Source organism: Cyprinus carpio, chromosome A11 (assembly GCF_018340385.1).
Source record: "Cyprinus carpio isolate SPL01 chromosome A11, ASM1834038v1, whole genome shotgun sequence".
NCBI lineage: Eukaryota > Metazoa > Chordata > Actinopteri > Cypriniformes > Cyprinidae > Cyprinus > Cyprinus carpio.
Window position 1 is genome coordinate 23,428,708 of NC_056582.1, and position 25,278 is coordinate 23,453,985.

Here is a 25,278-nt window from a genome sequence, read left to right on the forward strand (position 1 = left end):
GTTAGCACGCTGTCGACGCAAGCTCCGCCCCGTTCATCCTGGACGTGTTTGTATTTACAGCTCAAGTTCTTCCAGCTTTCATCAATAAACCGAGTCCGATCGCACCTGGGCCGAGCAGCGGGTATCACCATGGCCTCTCAGGGGTCTGAGGGACTGGAAGAACAGCTCGAGGAGCCGGAAGATACTCTGAGAGTTTCCCCGGCGGAGGAGATGCCCGTCGAGGGGCCTCCAGCGCTAGAGGAGCCGGAGCAGGAGCCGCTACTGCTGCCGTGGGACCGCTTCTCCTCCTGGCTCCACTGCATCTGTGTGGTCGGCTTCGACCTGGAGCTCGGCCAAGCTGTGGAGGTATTATATTAGTCATATTAGTGCGGACTGTTCTGTTGTCATCTGTGAGGTAGCCTGCTAGCCGGCTAACTGTGTGGAAGTCAACGGAAAACCTGCTAGCATCAGTGGCTAACAATAATAGTTGAGTTAGCAAAAATAGTATATGTTGCTAGAAATATTTTATATATACATACATATATATACACACACAGACACATACGTCGAATAGATATGACACTTGTCTGTCCTGATTATTTATATATATATACACTACCGGTCAAAAGTTTGGGATCAGTAAGGCTTGTAATGTTTTTTTTAAAAGAAGTCTCTTCTGCTCATCAAGGCTGCATTTATTTGATCAAAAATACAGAAAAAAACTGTGATCTTGCAAATTTTTACTACAATATAAAATAATGCTTTCTATTTAAATATCCTTTAAAATATAATTTATTTCTGTGATGCAAAGCTGAATTTCCATCATCATTACTCCAGTATAAAGTGTCACATGATCCTTCAGAAATCATTATAATACGCTTGATTTATTATTAGAATTATCAAAGTTGGCAACAGTTGTGCTGCCAAATATTTTTTGGGAAACTGTGATTACTTTTTCAGGATTCTTTGATGAATAAAAAGTTAAAAAGAACAAGATTTATTCAAAATATAAATCTTTGCTATCACTTCTTATCAATGTAACACATACTTGCTGAATAAAAGTTTTAATTTCTTTAAAAAAAATAAAGAATAGAAAATTTACTGATCCCATACTTTTGATCGGTAGTGTTTATTGTTAGAAAAGATTTCTATTTTAAATAAATGCTCTTCTTTTTAACTTTTTATTCATCAGAGAATCCTGAAAAAAAGTATCATAGGTTCCAAAAAAAAAAAAAAAATGAATCAGCACAACAGTTTCCAGCACTGATAATAAATCATCATATTAGAATGATTTCTGAAGATCATGTGACACTGAAGACTGGAGTAATGATGCTGAAAATACAGCTGCACATCACAGGAATAAATTAGATTTTGATGTATATTAAAATAGAAAAAAGTTATTTTACATCATAATAATATTTGACAATATTACATATTTTCCCTGTATTTTTGATCAAATAAACGCAGCCTTGATGAGCAGAAGAAACTCCTGTAAAAAACATAAAAAAATCATTCCGGTACTGTGCAAAAGTTTTAGACCAATAGTATTTCCACCAACAAAAACAATGGTTTTAAGTCAGTTATTTCTATCTTTTGCTGTAGTGTGTCAGTGGAAAATATCAGTTTACTTTTCCAAACATTCCTTTTGCCATTAATTGTAATAATCTGGTAAGATTTGTGTTTGCACGTGGAGTCTGACAGCAGCCAGTGCTCCACACAGAGATCTGATCTGATCATCATCAGTCTGTCTGAAGAAACAGAACAAACTGAGACAGACTCAATCCAGAAGAACCCTGGCAACATCTCCAAGATGCTTCAAGATACCTTCCCGCTGAAATACTCTTGGACAAAAGCTGTTTTAAACAAAAATGTTGATTTGATTTAGTCACTGTCTGACTCCTCGTTCAAATGAAAATCTCACTGGATTGTTACAATTAATGGCAAAAGGATTGTTTTAAACTGTAATATTTCCTACTGACACACTACAGCAAAAGATAGAAATTTAGAAGTGTATATATATATATTTTTTTTTTTATAATTTGCTACTTTTTATATTATTGCAAATTACTGTAATTGCAGTTTTGTAGTGCAGCAGGATATTAGAGCAGTGTAAGCAGGTAATTTTGTGCATGATACTATGTTGTGATCAGTATGTCTGAAAGCTTTCAGTAGCTATGAAATATTTGTGCATTAAAAATGTTTTCATCTATGTGCCATTTACACATTTGATTTTAAAAATAAAACATTTTTTTCATTTTCCATGTTATTTTTTTCTGCTGTAGGTTATCTACCCACACCACTCCAGACTCACTGAAAAAGAGGTACCAAACTGTTCTCTCTCTTTTATTTATTTATATATATATATATATATATATATATATATATATATATATATATATATATATATATATATTGTCCTGCCAGATTAAACATGAACTCAGATGAATTTTAAGATATTGAGTGTTCTTTGTTTCTCTCAATTTAGAAAACAAGTATATGCTATCTGTCATTCCCGGACTCCAATTCAGGTAAACTACATTCCTTCGCTATGGATTTTCACGATTCTTTCTGTATCTGTTGTAAATAATAAACAGTTGATGAGATGCGCAAATGCATAGATGTAGATTTGAACACGTGTGAGTTGAACAATGCCTAAACGTTTAATATTTTATATCCAGGGTTATTATAGTTAACTAAAACCAAAACAAAAACCATTTTGTTACTTGAAATAAGATAAATGCGAATTGAAATAAATAATAAACATGTAAACTTATTTTAATTCAGCTTGTTTTTCAAGGAAACATTTCTCACTTTCATTTAGTTTAACTTGATGTACTTCAACAACTAAAACTGAAATAAAAAAATATAAAAATGGCAAAAACACACAAACAATTAATTACTAAATATATATATATATATATATATATATATATATATATATATATATATATATATATATATATATATATATATATATACATATACATACATACACACACACATATATATATACACAGTACAGGTCAAAAGTTTGGACTATTTTTAATACATTACTATTTTTAATGTTTTTGAAAGAAGTTTCTTCTGCTCATCAAGCCTGCATTTATTTGATCAAAAATACAGAAAAAAAATGTAATATTGTGATATATTATTACAACTTAAAATAATAGTTTTTAAATTCATTATACTTTAAATTATCATTTATTTCTGTGATGCAAAGCTGAGTTTTTAGGATCATTATCACATGATCCTTTAGAAATCATTCTAATATGATGATTCATTATCAAAGTTGGAAACAGTTCTGCTGCGTAATATTTTTTCAGAACATGTGATACTTTTTTAGGATACTTTAATGAATAAAAAGTAAAAAAAAAAAAAAAAAAAAAAAGCTATGTTTTTTAAAATATAAATATTTTGTAATAACAATATACACTACTGGTCAGTAATTTGGGGTCAGTAATTTTTTTTTCTTTCTTTTCTTTAAATAAAATCAATACTTTTATTCAGCAAGGATGTGTTAAATTGATAAAAAGTGATAGTACAGAAAATATATTATTAGAATATATATTATTAGAATTTTTTTTTTTGTTATTGTATTGTTAATGTATTTTTAAAACCTGACATAAACCTCAATCACTCTCAATAGTGTATATGAGTGTTGTTAGTGCTCAAAGTGTCAGTTTTGTGATTAAGCAGTGCAGTCGTAGAGTGTGACTTGTGTTTGATTTAGAGCACTGTAATTCATCTGAGTGAGTACTCTGACCCATGTGTCTTACGCTAATGTGTGTGGGTTGAGAGTTTGACATCCTCCCTCCAGCAACACCACACGCATATTCAGAAAGAAACTCTCAGAGTGGGTCGTGAAGTATCTGACTCTTCTTTATAAGAGATATTAATGGACCCACACTGACTGAGGAGGTCAGTATCTACGATTCCACACTTGAAGTTGCTTTGTAACAGTGTGTATTTTGGTAAAAGTTGATCATGTGAGTTTGTTTCTTCATGGGAACAGATTCTGAGAAAGGTAGCTTCGCATCACTTGCTCACCGATGGATGCTCTGCAGTGAATGGGTGCCGTCAGAATGAGAGTCCAGTTGATTAAAACATCACAATAATCCAAACCTCTCCAGTCCGTCAGTTAACATCTTGTGAAGTGAAAAGATGTTTGTAAGAAATAAATCAGTCATTAAGGCGGTTTTAACCTGAAACCGTTGTTTCTGTCTAAAATATCAGTTCATAATCCGTAACGCTTCCGTCAGAGAAAAAGTGGTCTGGTCTGAATCAGGAGAGAAATCTGCACAAATCAAGCACCGTTAACAAGCAAAAACAGCTCTAAACAAATATGTGGCTGGATTTTGACGTGAGAGACAACAGGAGTTTTTTTATGTTAACAGCTTTGCTTTTTTTGAACAAAAGTCTTCAGCAAGTACTGTCAAGTCTGTGTTGTTCTCCACAGTACCAGCTGTGCTAAAAATGGCATCTCTGATCTTCATACAGGTTCAGCTCTGCGTGGTACTTTAGTTTGTAAAGAACTCGGGTTATTAATAGCGATGCGGTACAAACGAGGAGGAACAGGATTTTAAGATTACAGGACTGTCGTGTTAGTGACTTTGTAAATACACAGACGCTTTCATTCTGCAGGAGTGTGTTTTTGATTTCACTCACCGCTAGTGTATCTCCTGGTGTGATATTGATCATGTTCTCGTCTTTCTGAAACTGGAGAACCTGATGTATGAGCAGACATCCTATCCCCTCATTCTACTCACTTCAGCTCTCATGCAGTACAATATGCTATCTTACAGGATGTAGCATGTTTTGTTGAAATCACAGATGTGTATCATATCTTACAAACAAGTAAAAAACGATCTTCTCATATATATATATATATATATATATGTGTGTGTGTGTGTGTGTGTGTGTGTGTGTGTGTGTGTGTGTGTGTGTGTGTCTCGTTTAATTTAATTTTATCTGAGCAAAAACAATATATATGCATGGTTCAGGTTTAGAACAAGAATCATTAGATGACATTAAAGACTTGATTTAAGGATCACATTGAAGCCCCCAAAATTAATTAATTGTCATTTAAAATATTCTCTAATCGTTGCCACTTAAATATTTAAAATATTTTATATATATATATATATATATATATATATATATATATATATATATATATATATATATGAAATTAATTAAATAAATTGATTAAAAATTACAGTAAAGATTTCAATTTCATATAAATGTATCATGGTTTCCACAGAAAAAAACAACTGTACAACTGTTTTCAACATTGATAATAATCAGAAATGTTTCTTGAGCATCAGCATATTAGAACGATTTCTGAAGATCATGTGACACTGAAGACTGGAGTAATGATGCTGAAAATACAGCTTTGATCATAGAAATAAATTACATTTTAACAGATATTCACATAGAAAACAGATATTTTAAATTGCATAAATTTTTCACAATATAACTGTTTTTGCTGTATTTTTTAATCAAATAATTGCAGCTAAAACCTTACCGACCCTATTGAACTGCAGTTCACTTAATGACATTCATTAACCATGGTGAAATCATAGTATTGCAGTGATTTAATTTATTTATTTACAATTGTTTGGGTTTAATACACTTAGATGAGCCATTCTGCACTTACAGGATATCCTGCTGTAAATGGTCTGTTTGACAGATGTTGTAGAAAAATCCAGATGTAGCCTGCTAATTAAACCTGAATCACTCTTTTACTGGAGGACATCCGGTTCTCATAGCCCATGATCCATTGTTGCAGTAATCCACACGAAATACTGCCATTGTGCTGTTTTGAAAAAGCCTGTCATCTCTGACATCAGTTTCCTCGTGGAGGGCCGAGAGTCAGATGCTGGCGTCTGCGGGTCAGGCTGTGTGTATGGATATTTGTGGCGTGCGTTAGCGTCTTCTCTCGCATGCTGTGGGTGAGGCGACCCAGTCATGGCGAGGGAAAAGCATGCGGGTTGCTGTGGCAACAGAGTTCCTGCCACCCCATGTGATGTGAAGAAGTGCGTCTGTTGTGACTCCGCAGCAATGCAGCCAACTGTGCATTTGTTTCAGTTGTGTTCAGTAAATCTGTGAACGTCTTACTCAGAATGATGGGGGAGAATTCATGTATGAAGAGTGTGGTTTTATTTATACACTGAAAAAATATGGTATAGAAAAAATTTCACTCTTTTTAACTTTTCACAATTTCAAAATTTCACAATTTTCACTTTATGGTATAGAAATTGCTGGTAAAGTTCACAGATAATTTACAATGAATTAGCAAGTAACGCACTGAATTAAACTTGACAATTTGAAATGGCATTTTCTTTTAAAACGTACTCCAAAAATCAGTAACTTCATGAAAAATTATATTTTTTTACAGTGTAGAAAGCTGCAAGTACATTGTTTTGAAGCTTGTAGTGGAAATATTAATACTTCAATTATAAAATTGTCAATAGCAATGTTTTGAATAAACATTAAAGTATTAATGGTTAACGTCACAAGCATGACTATTTTTGACTATCACAGAAAAAAATAGCCTTTTTTTGAAGAAGAAGAACTGACATTTTTTTTAAAAAAATGTATAAAAATGTCTCTTTGTAAAAAAATATATTTTCTCACATTGTTATTTTAGTATCTTTCAGATACTTATTTAGTTTAATATTTTGAATCAGTTTGTATTTGTATATCTTCAGTTTTTGTTTTAATTTTAGCTTGTTTTAGTAATCTTGTGTGCTTTTGTCATTTTTAGTAGTTTTATTAATAGTTTTATTAATTTTTATTTCAGTTTTAGTTTTAGCTGTATTAGTACATCAAGTTAAACTAAATTAAAATGAGAAATGTTGTTGCAACTAGCTGAAATTAAAACTTGTTCTATATTTTATTTTAGTTAATGTTTATTTTATTTCAGGTAACTTTTTTTTATGGTTTAATTTTAGTTAACTATAATATCCCTGAATTTGGTCATATTTACATATTAAACATATTTATTTCCCTGTCTTCAGTGTTTTCTATGATAAGGACCTTTTAATTATCGTCTTGTAAATGTCGATGTCACAACCATGACTGTTTCCGAACAAGCCATTTTGTTTACAGAAAAATGCCGTAAATTTTTATTAGACCTGATTTCAAAAAAGACGTGTATCTATGTAAAACAAATATTTGTCAAGCTATTTATGTCTGTCTTTAGTGTTTTCCATGACAATGCCCCTTTAATTATCATCTTACCTGTAGCCCTAGTTATTGATTGAAGCCTAATTACTAAATTGTTGTCCTGATGTAACGAGCGTGTAGTTGGACGTTGTTCGTTCTCAGACGTATGTTCTGCAGGATTAGCCTCTAAATGTTGTGTAAACGCTGCTTTTTATAGACTACTGTGGTGTTGAGGAAAGGGTTAAGCGAGAGCATGAGGTTATCCATCAGTCCCAGCCTGCAGATAGAGCCAGTAATCCACACAGAAAAGATAGAAAGGTCCATCCTGAACACATCAGGAGTGATGTAGGAGTCTGTGGCTTTATTGCTTATTCAGGAATAATCTCCAGTTGGGTATTTAATTCATGAATGTTGCATGTTTAATTTATTTATTTTTTTTATTTTTTTTGTGAATGTCTAAAAGACCTGTAAATGTCATACTCGTATTACACAACACACAGATTATTTAATGTTTTATTATTTGTTATTATTATTTATTTATTTATTTTGGAGATTTCACGCTTAGTGTTATTCAGTGATTTACCGAGAGTTTATATAATATCTTATTATTAATAATATATAAGGTGATATTCTATTATTTTGTATTTAATTATTTTTCAGAGATCTGCAGCTTAATGATGTACTGAGACTTCATGTAGTAATATTTTTTTCATTAAGTGATGGTTTTGAGGCCATTTTTGCTAGTGCACTGAAATATAAATGTTTATTTGACATTTCAAAGGTAATATATTTTCTGGAATTCTGGAAATATTCATTGTAACGGAAAAGAAAATTTGATGACATCACCAAATCTCGTTCTCACACACCTGAATTTCTTCATTGATGTCAAGTGCGGTTTTGCTGTACTGTGATGTAAACTGAAGCCTATCAGCTATTTTATATGGCAAAAGCACATCAAATTGGTACCGCAGCCTTTATTTCTGAGAGGTGATGCAGAATAGATTGATTTTGCAGCCTGAATATTGTGGCTGAAGTCAGATTTGTTTTGGAAAAAACAAGCACTTCAGATGAAAACATGTTTTCAGTAAAATGGCCTTGATTAACGTGACCGTTTGTGTCTCTGCTCACAGGTTGTCTCGGGGACACACAGTTCTGCTTCCGTTTCCGGCAGGCCGCAGGCAGCAAGTCGTCACTCGGATGTTTCCTCGACCACTTTGACCGAGATGCACCGGTCTGTCTCAAGGTCAGTGCTGAGGACATTGATCATAACTGAACCCGTTAATGAAGTAGAGACTGCCCTTACCTGAAATACTTCTGCAAATAATCTGTTACATGTCATTATTACTAATGTGAAATGTGCTTGTTTTTGTCTTTCCACAGAGAGATCAGGGCTATTACTACGGGTATGTGTACTTCAGACAGGTGCGAGACAAGTCGCTCAAGAGAGGCTACTTTCAGAAGGTACAACCAAAATGATTTATCCCTCACCGTGAACCTGAAGTCTCATGCTGATCAGGGACGTGAGGGATTTAAAGTGACATCTGCTGTTTGTTAGAACATGCAGGTTGCTTCTTGCAGTCCGACGAACGACTCCAGTGAAGCGTTTTTTGTCTCATCCACCCGAGAGCTAATTCTTGGCCCTTTAGTGCACATTATCACTTGTACAATGTTGTCTACATACACACGCTGCAGCTAAATTTAGTTGCTTAAAGGGACAGTTCACCCAAAAATTAAAATTCTGTCATTTACTCATCCTCAAGTTGTTCCAAACCTGTGTGAATTTCATTTTTCCGCTGAACACAAAAGATGATATTTTGAAGAATGTGGGTAACCAAACAGTTGCTGGTCCCCATTGACTTAAATAGTATGGAAAAAATTTTTTTAGTGGTTAATGAAATCCAAGTCAACAGATGCCATCATTTAAGAGTCAAAAAAGCGTATCTAGAAATAAAATGAATCCCTGTGGCTCCTGATTATATATTGAGGTCTTATGAAGCAAAACTGGATTACAGGTAATAATGTCGTAAATAATATTCAGTTTCTTGCACAGACCGATCGATTCGCTTCATAAGAGCTCAATATATCATCAGGAGACATGGGTATTCATTTTGTGTTGCCTGTATATGCTTTTTTTGACTCTCAAGTAATTGTAGCCATTGACTTGCATTTTATGAATCACCAAGAACCTCGGTTCTCAGCTGAAAATTTTCTATACTGTTCTGCTGAATCTTGGATGGTCTGAGGGCGAGTAAATTATTATCATTTTAGGGTGAACTATCCCTTTGTGAAGCATTGAAACATGTAGTAGCTGTCTCTCTTCTGAATGCACGGTGCAAGAAATCTCAGGGAGCGAGGAACGTTTTGACTCCGTGTTGCCAGATCTTGCTAGAATATACTGCAAACAAGAACAAGCACATAATAAACCCAAATACTGAAAATAAGACCAAAATGTTGTGACCTGCACTTGCCTACATTATTATCCCCATAAACTGGATGGCTTTATAAGCCGAGCTCAAACAAGAAACCCAAAGGCGCTTATAATAAGTGGACATGGCAATGCTTCAAAAGTGTGCCCTTAAAAACAGCTTTCCCAAACATAAACAATACACCACAGTGTGGATAAAATTGCTGAAGTTATTCAGTCTTTAGTCGCTTTAATATTAATTTGGTCAAAAATAGTGGATGCCGAAACATCGCAGTGCTTACCACGGTGTCAGCCATCACAATTTTGATTGTTAGTTTTGTTTCATACACACAAAACACTAATTTAGAGGCTTCACTCCTGTATTTAAAAACAGATGTCACTCCTGAAACTTGTGTTCCTGTCTTCTTCTCTGATTGGTCGAGTGGTTTGTTGTAGTGATCTGAGCACAATTGAGTGGTGATTTTACTCAGTATGGAGCTTTAAATGGTTTTGCGCTTTGTTTTGGTTCCCAAGTCCTTACATTAAAACTGAAATTCGCCCCTAGCTAAGATCAAGTGTAGCACTGAACAAGTCCCAACACTGCAGACAGATCTATCACCAGCGACCGTTGTTCACACCCTAAAAATAGAGGTGGAGATTAGAGAGGAGATCTGGAACTTTTCAAGAGCCTTTAATTCTTGTTGTTTTTGAAGACGGCGAGTATTTTGACACCTTAACACTTTGACACAGGAGCTTTCTGGGGCTTTTGCTGCCTTGCAGCTTCTTATGCAATTCCTGAAGTGATTCACTGCGCTTCAATAAAACCTTGTGGTTTGTGACATGAACGGACACAACCCGGTTTGTTTTCTTTACTAACAGAACCATGTTGGTTACTCTAGTTCCCTTGCCACTCCCTACTGATTTCAGATGCATTTGAGCAAGTATAAAAAATGTCAATTTGATCGTTAACGCATATTCGATGCGCAAAATTCTAATGAAATTCTAATGAAAAATCTGTTGCACACAAACGTTGTATTGCATTATGTTTTGATCATCAAACTAAGCATTTAAATATCTTCTTATTAGGTCATTATTAGAGATACAGTCACTATTAGGGTTACTGATATTTATGTGCATTTCTGTGTACTGTAAGTATCTGCTATACTGTTGTGAAGATCTCACTGATTTACATTACAAACTTCAGAATTTCATCTTTTTGGTGTTATAAATTTCAGCAGCTGCCCCATAGTTTTGCACAGTTTGCATAATTTTGAGCTGTTTTTCCTCCATATTTCCTCCATATTCAACGTGTATTTTTGGAGCTGCCAAACTCCAGAAATGACAAAAATCAACATTATAGGCTCTTAATGCACCATATTTGAATGTATGCCAGTGTGAATGTACTGAATAGTATCTTCTTTTCTGTGCTATGCAAGAACAAAGTCATAGCCAAATTATTCCTTTAAGATCTTGTCTGTAGTTTTGGCCTGTATCTCGAGAGGCTTTTTGAACTTCATGACATTTCTCTCACCGTGTATACATGTGTGTGTCTCGCTCCTGCAGTCTCTGGTCCTCATCAGCAAGCTGCCCTACGTGACCTTCTTCCACTCTTTGCTGAAGCTCATCGCCCCAGAATACTTTGAGAAACAGGAGCCGTTTTTAGAGGCCGGTAAGTCCTGAAAACATGGACAACAGACTGTAAAACAGATCATCGTACGTATTAAACTTCCGGAATCCCATCTTGCACCTTTTCAAATTAGAAAACCATGGCAACCACATAGCAACACTCACCATATCTTGGCACCATAATATTATGCACCTAGTAACCGCATTGCAACACACAAAAAAACACCCTGGCAACGGCAACTGCATAGCAACACGCAACAATGAGTTCATAACACTTTAGCAGCGGTGTAGAAACATGCAACATTGAGGCAGAGGCCCTTAGAAACTCCATAGCAACACTGACTCGGAACACCTTGGGAACTGCATAGCAACATGCAACAACACCTCAGAACCTCTTAGCAACTATGCAGCAACATGCAACAATGAATACGTTTACATGGACATCAGTAATCTAATTATTTACCTTATTCTAAATAAGCCAATATCATGATTATGGTGTTTACATGAGTTGGTTTTAGAATATTCCTTTCATGTTCTCGTTTTACATGTTATAATACGTATTTTGATTAATGGCACACGTCATTACGTCCCCATGTGATGCCATCCGACATCCCCTCAACGCCTTAGCAACTGCGTAGCAACATGCAACAACAACTCAGAACACCTTAGCAACTGTGTAACACCTTAGCGACTGTGTAGCAGCATGCAACAACGACTCGGAACACCTTAGAAACTGTGTAGCAACATGCAATAATGACTCAGAACACTTTAACAACTGTGTAATACCTTAGCAACTGCTTAGCAACATGCAACAATGACTCAGAACATCTTAACTACTGTGTAACTCCTTAGCAACTGTGTAGCAACATGCAATGACTCAGAACATATTAGCAACTGCATAATACCTTAGCAACTGCGTAGCCACATGCAACAGTGACTCAGAACACCTTAGCAACTGCGTTGCAACAATGACTCAGAATATCTTAGCAACTGCGTAATACCTTAGCAACTGTGTAGCCACATGCAACAATGACTCCGAACACCTTAGCAGCTGCATAGCAACATGCAATAATGACTCAGAACACCTTAGCAGCTGCATAGCAACATGCAATAATGACTCCGAACACCTTAGAAGCTGCATAGCAACATGCAATAATGACTCTGAACACCTTAGCAACTGCATAGCCACATGCGATAATGACTCCGAACACCTTAGCAGCTGCATAGCAACATGCAATAATGACTCAGAACAACTTAGCAACTGCGTAGCAACATGCAATAATGATTCAGAACACCTAAGCAACTGCGTAGCAACATGCAATAATGAATCAGAACACCTTAGCAACTGCGTAGCAACATGCGATAATGATTCAGAACACCTTAGCAACTGCGTAGCAACATGCAATAATGATTCAGAACACCTTAGCAACTGCATAGCAACATGCAATAATGACTCCGAACACCTTAGCAGCTGCATAGCAACATGCAATAATGACTCAGAACAACTTAGCAACTGTGTAGCAACATGCAATAATGACTCAGAACACCTTAGCAACTGCGTAGCAACATGCAATAATGATTCAGAACACCTTAGCAACTGCATAGCAACATGCAATAATGACTCTGAACACCTTAGCAACTGCTTAGCAACATACAACTGCTCAGAACACTTTAGCAACCGTGTAATACCTTAGCAACTCCATAGACACATGCAACGACTCCGAACATATTAGCAACTTTGTAATACCATAGCAACTGCGTAGCCACATGCAACAATGACTCAGAACACCTTAGCAACTGCGTAATACCTTAGCAACTGCGTAGCAACATGCAACAATGCGTAATACCTTAGCAACTGTGTAGCCACATGCAACAATGACTCAGAACACCTTAGCAACTGCGTAATACCTTAGCAACTGCGTAGCCACATGCAACAATGACATAGAACACCTTAGCAACTGCGTAATACCTTAGCAACTGCGTAGCAACATGCAACAATGCGTAATACCTTAGCAACTGCGTAGCCACATGCAACAATGACTCAGAACACCTTAGCAACTGCGTAATACCTTAGCAACTGTGTAGCCACATGCAACAATGACTCAGAACACCTTAGCAACTGTGTAACACCTTAGCAACTGCTTAGCAACATGCAATAATGACTCAGAACACCTTAGCAACTGCTTAGCAACATGCAACGGCTCAGAACACTTTAGCAACCGTGTAATACCTTAGCAACTCCATAGACACATGCAACGACTCCGAACATATTAGCAACTTTGTAATACCTTAGCAACTGCGTAGCCACATGCAACAATGACTCAGAACACCTTAGCAACTGTGTAATACCTTAGCAACTGCGTAGCAACATGCAACAATGCGTAATACCTTAGCAACTGCGTAGCCACATGCAACAATGACATAGAACACCTTAGCAACTGCGTTATACCTTAGCAACTGCGTAGCCACATGCAACAATGACTCAGAACACCTTAGCAACTGCGTAATACCTTAGCAACTGCGTAGCAACATGCAACAATGTGTAATACCTTAGCAACTGTGTAGCCACATGCAACAATGACTCAGAACACCTTAGCAACTGCGTAATACCTTAGCAACTGCGTAGCAACATGCAACAATGACTCAGAACACTTTAGCAACTGTGTAATACCTTAGCAACTGCTTAGCAACATGCAACGGCTCAGAACACTTTAGCAACTGTGTAATACCTTAGCAACTGCGTAGCAACATGCAACAATGACTCAGAACACTTTAGCAACTGTGTAATACCTTAGCAACTGCGTAGCAACATGCAACAATGACTCAGAACATCTTAGCAACTGCGTAATACCTTAGCAACTGCGTAGCAACATGCAACAATGCGTAATACCTTAGCAACTGCGTAGCCACATGCAACAATGACTCAGAACACCTTAGCAACTGCGTAATACCTTAGCAACTGCGTAGCAACATGCAACAATGCGTAATACCTTAGCAACTGTGTAGCCACATGCAACAATGACTCAGAACACCTTAGCAACTGCGTAATACCTTAGCAACTGTGTAGCAACATGCAACAATGACTCAGAACACCTTAGCAACTGCGTAATACCTTAGCAACTGCGTAATACCTAAGCAACTGCGTAGCAACATGCAACAATGCGTAATACCTTAGCAACTGCGTAGCAACATGCAACAATGACTCAGACCATCTTAGCAATTGCGTAATACCTTAGCAACTGTCTAGCAACATGCAGTAATGACTCAGAACACCTTAGCAACTGCTTAGCAACTGCGTAGCAACATGCAACAATGACTCAGAACACCTTAGCAACTGTGTAATACCTTAGCAACTGTGTAGCAACATGCAACAATGAGTCAGAACACCTTAGCAACTGTGTAATACCTTAGCAACTGTGTAGCCACATGCAACAATGACTCAGAACACCTTAGCAACTGCATGGCAACATTCCTCAGTTCTAAAATTAAATAGTCTGTATATAATGTTGCCTAAACTTGTTTTTCGCTGAACTTTATGTATTGGTGAATATTTTTTGTTTTTGCGTTGAAGCGTGTAATGACATTGACCGCTGGCCGACGCCGTGTCCAGGGAAGATCCTCACACTCCCCATCATGGGTGTAGTCATGAAGGTAACTCGTTTTTTTTCCCCCTTTCTTTGCAAGATGTCAGCTAAGCATTTGAATATCCATTGCACTTTATTAACGGCCGCTGCCGTCTGCTCTCCTCAGCTGCGCATCCCCACGTGTTACGACAAGCCTGGAACGTCTCAGCTTGTCCAGTCTGCACCGGTATGAACCGCACCACCACTGCATGCTGCTGATGTTATGTCATATTCACAGGGATTACATCAGTTTGCTCCCATGTAATGAGTCTAATCTTTCATTCACAGAGCGACAGTCTGGTGTCCATCGTTCTGCCCACCGTCCATGAAGTGGATCTCTTCAGGTAAAGCATGTTTATTGTGTGCTGGTGTGACTGGTACATATTGTGCTATATTTCATAGTTGGGCTGGATTAGTTTATTACTTGGCCTCTGGGGCCTCCTGTTGGTAGCAGAGAAAAGTGCTTCACATACAAGAACGGTTGTTCACATACAGTACACCAGAAGTCTCTTCTGCTCACCAAGGCTGCATTTATTTAATAAAAAATACAGTAAAAACTGTTATTGTAAAAAAAAAAAAAAAAAATTTTTTTTTTTTTTTTACAATAAGTTTTTACTGTATTTTTTAAGTATTTTCTATGCAAATATACTGTAAAATGCAATTTTCATCAGCATCATTACTCCAGTCTTCAGTGTCACATGATTTTCAGAAATCATTCTAATATGCTGATTGCTGCTCAAGAAACATTTCTGATTATCATCAATGTTGAAAAGAGTTGTGCTGCTTCATATTTTTGTGGAAACTGTGATACATTTTGTTTTTTCAGGATTCTTTGATGAACACAACATTCAAAGCAGCAGTTATTTGAAATAGAAATATTGTGTAACATGAATGTCTTCACTGTCACTTTTGATCAATTTAATGCATAAAAGTTTAAATTTAAATGTCAAACTTTTGAACTTTAGTGTGTTGGTTATAAAATGTTTACTAACACTCCAAATTTCCTCCAAATTGGCTGCATATTTCACATTATATGGTATTAAAAAAAAAAAAACCTATTAATTTCAGCATCCAGTTAATGATCTGTTCTGTAATTTGTCATAATATCCTAATTGTTTCTTGTGTTGTAGGTGTTTCCATCCAGTGTTTTTTCATATCCAGATGTTATGGGAGCTTGTTTTGCTCAGTGAAGCGTTGGTGGTCATGGCGCCGTCACCGGCAGAATCTTCAGACACTGTTTTAGCATTGGTCAGGTACAGCAAATAATAATAATATTAATAATAATATTAAAATAATAAGCCATGTGAGGTGGTGTTACAGTGATTTTTACCACTGTTAAGAGGTGTAAAGACCTTTTAACCATGGCAAAATAACTGTAATGTGTGGCCTCTTCTTAAAATTAAATAAAATTAAAACTAAAAATGACTAAAACTTTAAAATGAAAAGGAAACATATCAATGAAAACTAAAGTAGTATATCAATGATATTAAAATAACACTGGATAAGTCATTTTTGTGATTATTATTAGTAAGATGCATGTTCATTGTAGGTTGTTTATGGTGTAGAATTCAAATTATGTGCTGTTTTACAATCCATCCAGTCAGATTTTAGAGCTGAATCTGCATTTTAAGAGATTTCCTTAAGATATATCTGAAATGATCACATCTCTGTATGCAGCTGTCTAGTATTTGATGACACTAAATGTTTGCCTACAGTCCTTGATGACATCACTCTGCGTTAAAAATGCAGGATGAAACTTGTTTCTTTTAAATCATCATCATGTTTCTCTCTGATTGCACATGAAATGTTTTTAGAATTGCAAATTAGCGATTAGTGAACTCTAGACGTGCACAGAATTCACACACCCGTCGTTCAGTAGTTCTTCCTTTGTGTGTTTATTAAATATTTTGAATAATTTGATAATGCTGTCGGCTAATAATAGACGTATAGTACTCATTTTAACACAGTTGTATTATATTTAAATCCATTCCGAAGAAATTGTGCAGAAAAGTCCAAATTCAGGTAGCATCCAGGTGCATGGGGTGTAATGCGGTACTTAACAGCAGACAGATCGTGTTAATGCTGAGTGTTTCCAGAGTCACACGCTGTGGTCGACCTTGAAGAAGGACAGCTAGATAATTCTGAAGTCAGGTCATGTGTGTGATATAGAGACTCCAGAGACACTGTTACGCACCACACGTCAATGCAAACATACTCAGACCGTGGTTAACGTGAGCAGAATATTCTTTACCAATAAAAGAGCAGATGCTGACTTCTAGATCACTTTCTAATGAGGCAAACTGATCTGTCTCTGTCTCTGTGCAGTTGTATCTCTCCTCTGCGCTACTGCAGTGATTTCCGGCCGTATTTTACCATTCATGACAGTGAGTTTAAGGAATACACCACTCGAACACAAGCTCCGTAAGTAAACCATGTGTATAAGATTTCACGTGTATGAAGAAAGAAATAAGATGTGTGTGAAGGTTCAGTCAGTCCTTTTTATATAGTTTATATATACAGATATATGTTATGTGTGTGTGTGTGTGTGTGTGTGTGTATACACATTTATGTATACAGATGAGTGCATATATATATATATATATATATATAGAGAGAGAGTGCATATATATATATATATATATATATATATATATATAGAGAGAGAGAGACAGAGACTATTCCTTTCCTTATTTTTATATAAAACATACAATATTTTAATGTTTTGCCTTTGTATGATTTGGTTTCATTACATTTATTTATAATAATTATATTTAAATTTATTTATGATTACATTTAATATACTAATTAAATATTGAAATATTTTATAATAGATATACCAATTGTATTTTTCCAAAAAGATATATATTTATATATATATTTAACCTTAATATATATTTAACCCACAATAAATTAATGTTTTTTGCATTTGTAAGTTAATTATTGTCATTAAATGTATTTGTTAGAATTTTTATTTATTAATATATTTAATGAATTGTATTAAATATCGAAATATTTATTGTAATTTATTATAATAAATATAATTTAAATGTGTGTTTGTTTGTTTTTTAAAGCAATTGAGTAAAGTAAATTATGGACTATTGATGTTCCTGTAATGTAATTGCTCCTTAAATTTTATTGTTTTCATTAAATGTTTTCAAAATAATTATAATTTAGTAAATATTGTAATATTAATTTTATTTTATTATAAAATTTTATTGTAATAAATGTAATTTATAGTATTATATTTTATTTTTATTTAATTTTTTCCTGTGTGTGTGTGTATAGACAGGTGTAATATTTAGAGTTTCTCGTTCTTTTGACCTACAAACGAAGTGTGTAATTCGATCAGTGGATGATCGTATGATAGAGGAGATGCAGTTCTGTGTTCCGATCGGTGCATCAGGATATTTCTGGAGCTCAGACAGGAAGTGTTTGTGACTCTCTCTCTCTCTCTGGCTCTCTCTGTTAACCGTACATTGTTTTTCTGTAGGCCTTCAGTCATTCTGGGAGTTACAAACCCATTTTTCGCCAAAACTCTGCAGCACTGGCCTCACATCATCCGCATCGGAGACATGAAACAAGCAGGTTCTGACCTTTAATGATCAACTAACTGCATTTATAGCTAAATATAAATAGACTTTGATATGTTTGAGGAATATTATAACTCTCCAAAGTTTATATTAACAGTAAATACAAATTTCAGTATGTTAATTTGTCATTAAAGATGGTTTTTGGCCATTGAACGTGCTTTGTTCTTTATTATAACATCTTTTTTTTTTTTTTAAAGGAGAGATGGCCAAACAAATGAAAGTGAAGAAACTAAAAAATCTGAAGACTCTGGACTCAAAACCTGGTGAGACTTAAATGAGAATCAGAATTCTTTCTGGTAATGTTTGAGTTAAACTGGAGTCCCTTACAGAGAAACTCCAAACTGTAAAAGCAAATAAATAAAACTTGTTGGTTTATTGTTGTTGCGTCTGGTCTCAGGTGTCTACACTGCATATAAACCCTTCCTGAACAAAGACGAGGACATTATCAAGCAGCTGCAGAAGGTGAGTGTCTCTCTGCTGTTTTATATCACTGCTGAATCATTCAAGCGCACGTATTAATTCAGTATTTTCGCTGTTAACATCAGGGAGTCCAGCAGAAGCGTCCTTCAGCGGCCCAGAATGCAATTCTGCGTCGATATTTCCTGGAACTTACACAGAGTTTCATCATACCACTGGTAGGAACCTTTCTTTGCATGCAAAATCAGTCACATTTACACCGTTCACATGTGCTTCGCTGTCCTGGACAGTGTTATTGTTCATTAATACTGTTAACATCACTAGTATTAATTGAAATAAAGCTGAAATATAATAAAATCTAAATACTGCATGAAATAAGTACTAATATTACTAAAAATAAACCTGAAATATAAAAATAAAGCTAGATAGAAATATTTAAAACAGCATAAAAATAAAAAAGCCCATAATAAAATTATTAAAATGAGAATGAAAACATAAAAATTTAAAATACTGAAATAATAAATAAATAATGCTAAAATAACACGTTCCTGAAAACCTGATAAATGCATGCAAAAGTAATGAATTCCAGAATGTAAATTCAGGATCTAATTTAATATGACAATGTTATAATTAATATGATATTGCTGATTTGCAGGAGCGTTATGTGGCCAGTCTAATGCCTCTACAGAAGAGCATCTCTCCCTGGAAAGTAAGAGATTTTTTGCCCCCAGATATTTTACTTTGCAATGAATAGATTTGGCACCTTTTCTAAATACTCACAATGTTTGTCTTTGTCTTGTCTCATTCCTCAGAGTCCTCCGCAGCTGCGGCCGTTCAACCAGGAGGAGTTTATGAAAACGCTGGAGAAGGCCGGACCTCAGCTCACCTCACGACTCAAAGGAGACTGGATCGGCCTATACAGGTGCAGATTTATATAACAATTATATATATATATATACAGGTGCTGGTCATATAATTAGGATATAATCAAAAAGTTGATTTATTTCAGTAATTCCATTCAAAAAGTGAAACTTGTATATTATATTCATTTATTACACACAGACTGATATATTTCAAATGTTTTTTTTTTTTTTTTTTTTTAATTTTGATGATTATAACTGACAAATAAGGAAAATCCCAAATTCAGTATCTCAGAAAATTAGAATATTGTGAAAAGGTTCAATATTGAAGACACCTGGTGCCACACTCTAATCAGTTAATTAACTCAAAACACCTGCAAAGGCCTTAAAATGGTCTCTCAGTCTAGTTCTGTAGGCTACACAATCATGGGGAAGACTGCTGACTTGACAGTTGTCCAAAAGACGACCACTGACACCTTGCACAAGGAGGGCAAGACACAAGAGGTCATTGCAAAAGAGTCTGGCTGTTCACAGAGCTCTGTGTCCAAGCACATTAATAGAGAGGCGAAGGGAAGGAAAAGATGTGGTAGAAAAAAGTGTACAAGCAATAGGGATAACCGCACCCTGGAGAGGATTGTGAAACAAATCCCATTCAAAAATGTGGTGGAGATTCACAAAGAGTGGACTGCAGCTGGAGTCAGTGCTTCAAGAACCACTACACAAAGACATATGCAAGACATGGGTTTCAGCTGTCACATTCCTTGTGTCAAGCCACTCTTGAACAACAGACAGCGTCAGAAGCATCTCGCCTGGGCTAAAGACAAAAAGGACTGGACTCCTGCTGAGTGGTCTAAAGTTATGTTCTCTGATGAAAGTAAATTTTGCATTTCCTTTGGAAATCAGGGTCCCAGAGTCTGGAGGAAGAGAGGAGAGGCACACAATCCACGTTGCTTGAGGTCCAGTGTAAAGTTTCCACAGTCAGTGATGGTTTGGGGGTGCCATGTCATCTGCTGGTGTTGGTCCACTGTGTTTTCTGAGGTCCAAGGCCAACGCAGCAGTATACCAGGCAGTTTTAGAGCACTTCATGCTTCCTGCTGCTGACCAACTTTATGGAGATGCATATTTCATTTTCCAACAGGACTTGGCACCTGTAAACAGTGCCAAAGCTACCAGTACCTGGTTTAAGGACCATGGTATCCCTGTTCTTAATTGGCCAGCAAACTCGCCTGACCTTAACCCCATGGAAAATCTATGTGGTATTGGTAAGAGGAAGATGCGATATGCCAGACCCAAGAATGCAGAAGAACTGAAGGCCACTAACAGAGCAACCTGGGCTCTCATAACACCTGAACACTGCCACAGACTGATCGACTCCATGCCACGCCGCATTGCTGCAGTAATTCAGGCAAAAGGAGCCCCAACTAAGTATTGAGTGCTGTACATGCTCATACTTTTCATGTTCATACTTTTCAGTTGGCCAAGATTTCTAAAAATCCTTTCTTTGTACTGGTCTTAAGTAATATTCTAATTTTCTGAGATACTGAATTTGGGATTTTCCTTAGTTGTCAGTTATAATCATCAAAATTAAAAGAAGTTTAACTACAAGTTTCACTTTTTGAATGGAATTAGTGAAATAAATCAACTTTTTAATGATATTCTAATTATATGACCAGCCCTGTGTGTGTATATAAATATATATATATATATATATATATATATATATATATATATATATATATATATATATATATATATATATATATATATATATATATATATATATATATCTATATATATATAAGATATATATAGATATATATATATATGTTAGTATAGTAGAATATCATTGTTTTTGTTTAAATATGAAGCATCACGACTGTGTTCAACATTGATTATAATCAGAAATGTTTCTTGGGCAGAAAATCAGCGTATTAAAATGATTTCTGAAGATCATGTGTCACTGAAGACTGGAGTAATGATGCTGAAAATACAGCTTTGAACACAGGAATAAATTACATTTTAGAGTATATTCACATAGAAAACAGCTATTTCAAATTGTAAAGATATTTCATAATATTAGTCTTACTGTATTTTTGAGAACATAAATGCAGCCTTGGTGAGCAGCAGAGTCTTTAATGTTTCTAAACTCGACTGGTGCAGGCAGTTCCTGAGGTCTCCGAACTTCGACGGCTGGTTCAGGAACCGCAGGAAGGAGATGATGCAGAAGCTGGAAGCTCTTCATCTGGAGGCGCTCTGTGAGGAAGACCTGCAGCTGCGGATACAGAAACACACGGAGGTGGAGACGGTCGACCTGGTGCTCAAACTCAAGGAGAAACTGGTTAGTACCGCACTCATTCTGTGGGTGATAAAGAAAGAGTTCTCCCAAAAATGAACATTTGCTGAAATTATAGGCCATCCAAGATGTAGATGAGTTTGTTTCTTCATCAGATTTGGAGAAATGTAGCATTGCATCAGCAATGGATCCTCTGCAGTGAATGGGTGCCGTCAGAATGAGAGTCTAAACAGCTGATAAAAACATCATGCTAAATTTCTCCAAATCTGATGAAGAAACAAGCTCATCTACATCTTGGATGGCCTGAAAAAAACTCTGACTTTGCTTTGATCATGTGACCGGTCTGCTGGTTACTCCAGATATCTAAAATATTGTTTTGAAATGCCTGAGACAGAGTCTGAATTGGTATAATTACTTCCCAGAATCGTCTCACACCATTAAAAACCGTGCATTTAAATGCAAGATAACATGACATCATTTGTTATTGCATTTCAGGTCATTTAACATGAAGGGAAAAAGTCTTGCATGCATCCCTAGTTGTATCAACTTTTTATTATTTTATTACTGATATTTTGCGCCAGTTTTCCACGAAGTGAAGATTTTGTTCTCTTGAAAACAGACTGGAAATGCTACTTTGTTTGAAATATTTTATGCAATATTCCAATTTAATTCACAACTTTGGTTGGAAAAATAGCTATTGTCACATGCGCTGAAAAAATGGTGTGTAGACGATTTTCACAAATTTCACAAATAATTACAAAGAAACAGCAAGTAACATTTAATTCAATTAGAAATTTTGTAATAGACTGAAAATTGTAATTTCTTGTAAAATATACTCCAGAAATATTGATTTTTATTGATTTTTTTTACTTTTTCACTAAGTTTACAAAGAAAAGGCAAGTAACACATTGAATTAAACCTGAAATTTTGTAAAAATTTAAGTAAAAAAAATGATTGCATGAAATATTTTCTTATAAAATGTACTCTAGTAATCATTGTTTTATTCACAGCTGTGAAAATATTTTTTTACAGTGTGTGCATCGATTGCATAAATATGTAATTAAATTCATACGTTGCTTTTCCATCTTGTGTCTCAGACTCAGGCCGAGAAAGATCAGCTTCCTGTCAAACCAGGAACTCTTCCCAAACTACAGGCTCATATTGAGAGCATCATCCTGACTCTTCCAGAGGACCTGCAGGGCATCTTACACAAACCGCCGAGCCCCTGACCCTCAGCCAGCTCTGACAGACCAGACACGAACGTGCCGGATTTCGGCTGGATCCTCCTCAAGTGCACTTGTTGCTGCAGATCTGCTGCCCTTGAACGGACAATGCTGGCATTGCCAAAAACCGCACAGGAAGTGACTGTGCCTGAGCGTGAGAGGGACGAATGTTGGCAGAATAGCACACATTCCGAGTCTTTCTGCTGTAAGTCTCACCGTGTGAGAGTAACATTCCCTTTGCTTTTAAACATGAAGATGGAGTCAGGAACGAGAGAACTGCTTCTGAATGGAGATCTGTGAAAGTTGTGCTGTGACACCAAAACGTCTGGAGGAGGAACATCAAATCTGCTTCATAAGAACATGTCCAGGTCATATTTCACCCCAAAATTAGGAAATCATATTTTGCATTAAGTAAATGAAGCCTATTTTAAGTCCACATATATTAATGTGTTTACATTCTGTAATGATCCTGAGATTTTCTTATTCCCATTATTCATGGATTCTCATTATTGCGTAATTTAATGTAAAAACAGCAAAACAATTACTGAACTAATACTTCAATTGTCAATTCTGTCAAAATTAAGTTTGTTGCATTATAGTAATGGAAATTAATATTTTCATGGTAATTAATCAGATTTACCCCCGATTTTTCCATTTAATTTTTTTTCATTGTATTTAAATTGAATTTTGTTAAATTTGTTAAATTAAAATTGCATATATATGCGCTGTGGCAATGCCAAAGTGTGCCATTTATATTATATTTGTACTTTTAGATTCTATTTATTTTATTTTTTTTGCACTGTGGTATTTGCATGAAAATTAAACAAACCAGTTTTCATTACCATAAAGCAACAAATCTCTTTTCTTTTTTTTACATATTACAAAATGACATATTATTTACACATGCAAGTATTAAACTGTTAAATATTATTTCAGTAATTGTTTAGCCTTTTTTTTTTTTTGGATCAAGTTCTAATGCAGTAATCAGAATTATCATGGATAGTGAGAATAAGAAGTATTAAATTGTTACATATTACTCCAATAATTATTTTTTTTACATCAAGTTATAATGCAATAATGAGAGTTATCATTGATATAGAGAATAAGAAAATATCAAATGCTAAAAATATTAATGGTGCTAAAAATGGGCTTTTTTTTTTTTTTTTTTTTTTTTTTTTTTTTTTTTTTTTTTTTTTTTTTTACACTTTTTTTTATTATCATTAATATAGTTTGTGGCAAAATGTTCCCTGGAAATGTTTTCATGAAAGTCAGCTGTGTTTTGAATCATGTTCACTGAGGTAATATTGCAATAACAGGTCTGTTTTGCAGAGACAACACTACTAACCTGTAAATGATATAAATATATAATCATCTTTACAAGCTCAGTAAGCACATTATCGCAGGTGTCTGGCATTAATTAACTCTCATAATGAAGGCAAACCCAGCAAAGACCAGTGCAGTTTTATATGTATTTATTTTTATTTTAATTCATAAACTGACTTAAACCACGAAAGGGAAAATAGCCATCGTCTTTTCCTTTCCTTGCCACCTTCACTGACCTAAACTGAAAGAACTAGTCTAGTTATTATTTAAATATCAGTGCCGATGCATTGAGATCGTGATTTTCCTTCGATTTCAATATCATATATACATCGTCATTCAGAAAACAATTGTGTACTGTATACTTACACACACTATAGTCTTCAAATACAGCTTTTCTTTACACACCCTTGACCTGTAAAGGTGAAAACGCTTTCTTTTAGGACCAAGTGTGTAGTTTGCCAATGCTTTAAAGTCACGTGACAGGATGAAATGCATTTTAAATGATTGTTTGAGCTTTAGTAAGAGCTTCTGTCAGTTGCACTTTATCTGTCGAATGTGTCGAGCAACAGATTATATACTATTTGTTTCTACTCAAAACCTTGACATTTTTGTGGCTTGTAGGATGCTGGTTCTGTTTTGTCACAGCAGAGAATCATGGGACGCCTTGCGGATGTAGTTTCTGGTGCAAACCTGTGAAAAGCGGTTGTTGGGCAACCATTGGTGTTTTATATTTGAAGGACAACCCTATTTTAACATGCTTGAATTTTATAGAG

At 35.3% G+C, this 25,278-nt stretch overlaps 1 protein-coding gene across 1 annotated transcript; it reads left to right on the forward strand.

Moving 5' to 3' along the window:
* Nucleotides 1-24,336, forward strand: LOC109098363 (protein DENND6A-like). Its single transcript, XM_042766884.1, has 19 exons — nucleotides 1-345; nucleotides 2,262-2,300; nucleotides 2,465-2,507; nucleotides 8,277-8,389; nucleotides 8,527-8,607; nucleotides 11,114-11,219; nucleotides 14,748-14,827; nucleotides 14,927-14,986; nucleotides 15,088-15,143; nucleotides 15,930-16,052; nucleotides 17,125-17,220; nucleotides 18,290-18,384; nucleotides 18,587-18,652; nucleotides 18,787-18,851; nucleotides 18,935-19,024; nucleotides 19,462-19,515; nucleotides 19,619-19,728; nucleotides 21,827-22,004; nucleotides 23,057-24,336. Exons 1-19 carry the CDS (start codon nucleotides 130-132, stop codon nucleotides 23,186-23,188), a joined length of 1,803 nt encoding a protein of 600 aa, XP_042622818.1. The 5' UTR covers nucleotides 1-129; the 3' UTR covers nucleotides 23,189-24,336.
* The last annotated feature ends 942 nt before the right edge of the window (nucleotides 24,337-25,278 follow it).

Excerpts from the sequence above, each read along its gene's own strand:
- LOC109098363 (XM_042766884.1), top strand. The coding sequence starts at position 130 with ATGGCCTCTCAGGGGTCTGAGGGACTGGAAGAACAGCTCGAGGAGCCG. Across the intron at positions 8,390-8,526 it reads ATGCACCGGTCTGTCTCAAG|AGAGATCAGGGCTATTACTA; the intron begins GTCAGTGCTGAG and ends GTCTTTCCACAG. Across the intron at positions 14,987-15,087 it reads AGCTTGTCCAGTCTGCACCG|AGCGACAGTCTGGTGTCCAT; the intron begins GTATGAACCGCA and ends TTTCATTCACAG.